Below are 6000 nucleotides of genomic sequence, written 5' to 3' on the forward strand. Positions count from 1 at the left end.
CTCTTGATGAAAATGAAAGAGGAGAGTGAAAAAGTTGGCTTAAAGCTCAACATTCAAAAAACGAAGATCATGGCATCTGGTCCCATCACTTCATGGCAAATAGATGGGGAAACAGGGGAAACAGTGACAGACTTTTTTTTTGGTGTTGGGGCGGGGGGGCGTGGGCTCCAAAATCACTGCAGATGGTGACTGCAGCCATGAAATTAAAAGATGCTTCCTCCTTGGAAGAAAACTTATGACCAACCTAGATAGCATAGTAAAAAGCAGAGACATTACTTTGCCAACAAAGGTCCATCTAGTCAAGGCTATAGTTTTTCCAGTAGTCATGTATGGATGTGAGAGTTGGACTATAAAGAAAGCTGTGCACTGAAGAATTGATGCTTTTGAACTGTGGTGTTGGAGAAGACTCTCGAGAGTCCCTTGGACTACAAGAAGATCCAACCAGTCCATCCTAAAGGAAATCAGTCCTGAATATTCATTGGAAGACTGATGCTGAAGCTGAAATTCCAATACTTTGGCCACCTGATGCAAAGAATTGACTCATTTGAAAAGACCGTGATGCTGGGAAAGATTGAAGTTGGGAGGAGAAGGGGACGACAGAGGATGAGATGGTTGGATGGCATCACCGACTCAATGGACATGAGTCTGAGTAAACTCCGGGAGTTGGTGATGGACAGGAAGGCCTGGCGTGCTTTAGTCCATGGGGTCACAAAGAGTCGGACACGACTGAGTGACTGAACTGAACTGAACATATAGCTGATTCTCTCATGTTGTACAGTAGAAACTAAGACAACGTTGTAAAGCAATTGTACTCCAATAAAAAAAAAAAAAAAAAAACGAAAATCTTAAACACCCTTCAAACATTGTTCAATGGTTCTCAGTAGTTTCTTTAGTCAAGTTCAACCCTCTGAACTTGGCAAGCAAGGTCTTTCACTATCTGGGTGCTACTCACCCTTCAGCCTTGCCCCCCAGCACTCTCCTGCCCCACACAGACTCCACTCAGCCGTCCCTACAGATCTGTGTGTGCAAGTGCTACTTGCTTTTGATCTGTTGCCACTCTTGCTTGACGTGGCCTCTGCTCATCCTCTCTACTATGTTCGAAACTCAGATCAGAAGTCACCTCATTTGGGAAGACCTTTCTTATAAATGACCAAAGGAGCTTTTACAAGGATTACATGGAAAAGATACATGCAACGCTTGGCCTAAAGATGGCATTCAGCTGCTTATATCTTGTTTACCTGATGGAATTTTCTCATATTTGGGGCAGGCATAGTTAGCGCATAAAGTTTTTCTATTTTCAATGAAACCATCTCAGAATACAGCCTCTGAGGCACGGACTTGTCTCCCTCATTGTTTTTAATGAGATGGACTCATGCACAGGAAATTTTCCTTCTCATTTATGATTTTGTTGCTTGATACTTGTTATTTTCATTTGAGCTCCTAATCCTTATTCTTAATGGCCTGGAAGTGATTCTGATGGATCCTAAGATTGGAGATAAATATCTTGAATATATCAGCATCCCAACAGCACAAACAATAATAATTCACAGTAGTCCTTGGCCCTGAGGATTGGCTGTTGCCATTTCCAATTTTATATTGCTTCTTGGCACACTCTCCCTACTCCCAGGGCACTGAGAGAATTCACCCACCTGCCACTCTCCATGGAAGGATGGGACCACACACCTCTACCAAACTAAGCCCTTCCTGGGTTGACTTCTGACACCATCGCCCTGATCTTCTATGGAGGTTTTAGGAACTCTCTGAAAAAGGGAAAGCCACTTTCTGAGAATACATTTTCCTTTGGAAACCTGTTCCTTGATAAGATTTCTCTCCCAGCACGTGCCCACAAGAGCACACACCCAGTTCTTACTTGGTCGGTCTCCCTACCTGTGTGAGGTCTGTGTTCTGAAAGTCCCCAGAAGGGGTGGTAAAGATGTAGCTCTCTTACTTGCATTTAGTAGCATCCGGATCCTTTGGTCTTCCTCAGCCTCTTGGACTAGCTTTTCTGCCAGCACCTTGTCCTCTGACTCTACACACGCGTCAGCTTCCCGCAGGTACTCCAGGTAGTCGATCTCCCGCTGGGCGCGCTCCACTCTCAGCGCCAGGTTGTGGACTGCGCTCTTGTACTCACTTGTGTAGGTGTGACATCGTCCCAACATAATGGAGATGTTTTTCGAGAACTCTTGGAAATCTTGAATGTATGCTCTTGTTGCTTGGGTACATTTCTGCAGTCCTTGCTTCAGTCAGAAAATAAATTCTCAAATTATTTCCAGTTATTTAAATTGCCCAAGTAATGTCAATAACTCTTATTCATAGAAACAGACTTTTAAAATACAAACAGCTAAAAGGGGGTGAAATTAAAAAAAAATCACCCATAATTCCTTAACTCAAAGAACTATTGAAACTTTAGTGTACAAATCTTTAGGTTTTCCTATGCATTTAGTCATACACATGTAAATATATGTTAATGTGATTTTGCTACATGTTTGTTTTATAACATATTTTTAATTTGCTGATATATTGTGAACATATTTCAATACAAATTAATATATATTTATACCATAATTTTAATAACATAATTCCATTAAATTGATTAGAGTCTTTCTAATGAACATTTGGGCTTCCCTGGTGGCTCAGATGGTAAAGAATCTGCCTGCAATGTGGGAGACCCAGCTTCGGTCCCTGGGTTGGGAAGATCCCCTAGGGAAGGAAATGGTAACCCACTCTAGTATTCTTGCCTGGAGGATCCCATGGACGGAGGAGCCTGGTGAGCTATAGTCCACGGGGTGCAGAGTCAGATGCGACTGGGCGACTGACATACACATAAACATAATGGACATTTACATAGTTTTCAATGACCTGCCACTCAGACAATGGTGAAGAAAATCTTTGTCTTTACACATTTATACTTCTCTGATTATTTTCTTAGGATACATTTCCAGATGTAAGCTCTACCCCCAGCACCTGGCACATAGTCACACTTAATATGAACTTACTGAATAAAAGAATAAGTTAAGGGGTCTTCCCTGGTGGTCCAGTGGTTAGGAGTCTGCCTGCCATTGCGGGGACACAGGTTCAATCCTTGGTCCAGGAAGATTCCACATGCCATGGAGCAACTACGCCCGTGTGCCACAGCTACTGAGCCTGCTCGCTAGAGCCCTGGAGCTGCAACTCCTGGGCCCACGTGCGGCAAGTACTGAGGTTGGCTCACTGTGAGCCTGTGCTCGACGAGAGAAGCCACCACATCGAGGAGCCCGAGCACGGCAACGAAGAGTGGTCCCCACCAGCTCCAACCAGAGAAAAGCCGTGCAGAGCAACAAAGATCCAGAGCAGCCAAAGATAAATAGCTTAAAAAAATATTTTTAAAAAAGGAATAAGTGAATGAAGGAAATGGGATGGGTTTCTGGGTCAGGATGTATACTTAAAGACCATCTGGTGGTTTACCAAAATGCTCTCCACAAAAGCTGTAAAAATATATACTTCGAACAGCAGGATGTAAGACTGTTCAGTGAAGAATGAAAGAGAGATTGAGAGAGAGAAAGGTGTGTGAGAGGGAGGGAGAGAGACAGAGATAGAAACAGAGAGGATGAGAGGGAAAGAGAGAGAGGAGAGAGAAATTGCCTAAATCTATCCTCTTTTATTCTTACCCCACCCCCACCCCACACACCCCGGGATGTGGGATCGCATCACTTTGCACGTGTTTGCCTGGCCAACAGTGGAGCCATCCAGGGCTTGGCTTCCTCCTGAGGTCACCACAGTCAGGGTGGGAAGACCTACATGAATCACACCCTCTTCTTTTCAGTCCACGTTCATAGCTATGAACGTATCCATCTGTACTCAATACCCTTGTCTGCAGGCAGACTCAAGTCTTGTGGAAAGCTTGCAGGGATGAGACTGGCACTGAACCCCAAGGCAGGGCTGCGGCAAATGAAGAGGGACCACAGCTGAGCGTAATTCAGGCACACGTAAGAAAGTGAGATCGGGAAGGTCTCTGAGGAGAGAACCAGTGAGGCAGCGGCAAGAGGCCATTGGCCTGGGAACATTCCATCTGTGGCTCTCAGGCCTCGGATCACAGGACCTCAGGAACCCAGTGCAGCCTGCTCTGAGGAAGTGTTCTACCCTGGAATAGAACACTTAGTTCTATTTCAACCAAATAGTTTGGACTTAAAGAGTTTTCAGGAAATGTAGAAACGAAATACCAGAGATAAGCGTGTCTTTCAGAGAAGGGAAATAATTTATCAAAATTTAACTTGTACAAAAGCAAGGCGGGACATAAGAAATAGCTGATGTCCATGCCAGGGTGTGTTAAAGGTTAGGACAGGGGGTTACATTTGCCCCAGGGAGTCTGTCCCTGGTGCAAAAATGTTGGGTTTTGCAAATTTTAATGAAGTGGCAGCTACAACACTTGGGGAAAAGGCCCTGAAACTTCCTCTCTAACACTGCTGAAACCTGCTCATTTCTAAAACCAAAGCCAGTTCAGCAAAAGAAGCACGAGCTTCTCAGGAAGCCAATATCATGACTGTTTACAGTGACCTAAAGTCTCACCATTAAAAGATACAAAGAAAACTAAAATGTGCTGTCCTCCTGATATAGTAAAACATGAAGAAAACATGACCAAAATGTTTAATTTTCCTATTTTAAAAACTGAGCAATTGAATAATAACATTTTAGACATTTACCACCATGCCAGGCAAGGTTCTAAGTGGAATTAATTTATTAAATCTTCTGAATATTAGTAAGAGGTAAATTCTATTAATGGCCCCATTTTACAGATGAGAGAAACTGCCAGATCAGGTAACAGAGAAAACTGCTCAAGAAACCACTAGACAATGAAAAATATTCAGTGTACCCTTAGCAGTCTTATCATTCACTATCTGGAAAAACACATCCCAGTAGGTAGGGAAGCATGGGTAAGAAAAAGTGACTTCTGGCAGGCAGGTTCCCTGGGTCAGGGGCATGGATGCCACCTACCTCCAAGACTTGAAAGCGCTGATAGATATAGTGCACCATGGCCGGGTCCTGGGCGCGTTGCGGTGGGGGCAGGAAGGCCATGAAGACCAGAGCCCTGAAAATGCAAGCTCGCCTAAGAGCCAGCATCATCCTGCAAACCACCCAGGGCGGGAATCTCTTCTGCTGCTGCTTCTTGAAGAAGACTCAAGGGTTAGGGTGGTGGTCTCCTGCTTTCTAGCCGCTGCTGAGAAAATCCTCCAAAAACAGCCGGACAGCAAAGTCTGCTAGTTACTCCCTCTGATGCGTGATCTCACTTTGCAAACTGGTGATCAAGTCCAGCTGTTGGCAAGTCGTCCCTGGAGGCCTTGCAGGCCAACTCGGGGTAGAGAGTTCCCTGGGTCCAGCATCTGCTGCCATCACCTTTGACACATGGGGACCCTCTGCAGATAGTGGCTGCCCCCTCTTCAGGCATGGGTGAGTGTGCATGGGGTGGGGAGGGGGGCCGGGAGGATTTCTCCCCTCTGCCCCGCTCTTTTCTTTTTACTTTTGCTTTCCTCCTCCCTAGAGAACTCTGCAGTCCAATCACAGCCCTGACCCCATACACACCACCCCCAACTTCTCAGAGCTGGACTCCCATTTTAGTTTCTGGCCAAAATTCCCGAGATCCTTTTCCCAGAAATCCTGATGGGAGACCCCACCCCGCCTCCAGACTCTTTGCATTCCTGCAGCTCTTAAAGGCACAGCAAGGGAAAAAAAAAATGAAAGCTCTCTTACACCTCCGTCTTGGAGCAGGCAGGGCACAGGCCCCATTGCCCCTTGGGGAAGAGAGCTCCAATGGGCCACACGCCTAGCCACCCAGGGAGATAGCTGAGGAATCTGAAATTCAAGCTCAGAAGAGTTTCATTAAGAACCAAACAATTGCTGATACAGGGGCACTTTCAGAGCCAAACCATCACTAACTCTTCCTTAGTGAGGAAGTCCTTGAGTTTTTTCACTCTCCAGTAGCAGAATTCCCTTCACCGGAAGCAACAAGCCAGCCATACAAAGGAC

General features: G+C 45.3%; 1 protein-coding gene across 4 annotated transcripts in view; it reads right to left on the reverse strand.

Annotated features, from left to right (window-relative positions):
• The window catches only part of OLFML1 (olfactomedin like 1), a 30213-nt gene extending 24998 nt beyond the window's left edge, over nucleotides 1-5215 (reverse strand). Inside the window, exons 1-2 of one of the 4 annotated variants that reach the window (XM_086340283.1) lie at nucleotides 4972-5215; nucleotides 1949-2237 (exon numbers count right to left, since the gene is read on the reverse strand). In XM_086340283.1, the coding sequence (XP_086196409.1) occupies nucleotides 1949-2237; nucleotides 4972-5100 (418 nt within the window). In that variant the 5' untranslated portion in view covers nucleotides 5101-5215. Of the gene's footprint in view, nucleotides 1-1887; nucleotides 2238-2996 lie in introns of those variants that run through there. The other 3 variants (XM_086340284.1, XM_086340287.1, XM_086340285.1) reach the window with 3 other exon arrangements.
• Nucleotides 5216-6000: the final 785 nt, after the last annotated feature.

Source organism: Bos grunniens, chromosome 15 (assembly GCF_055505025.1).
Source record: "Bos grunniens cultivar Pamir isolate PY7600 chromosome 15, Bosgru_T2T1.0, whole genome shotgun sequence".
Lineage (NCBI taxonomy): Eukaryota > Metazoa > Chordata > Mammalia > Artiodactyla > Bovidae > Bos > Bos grunniens.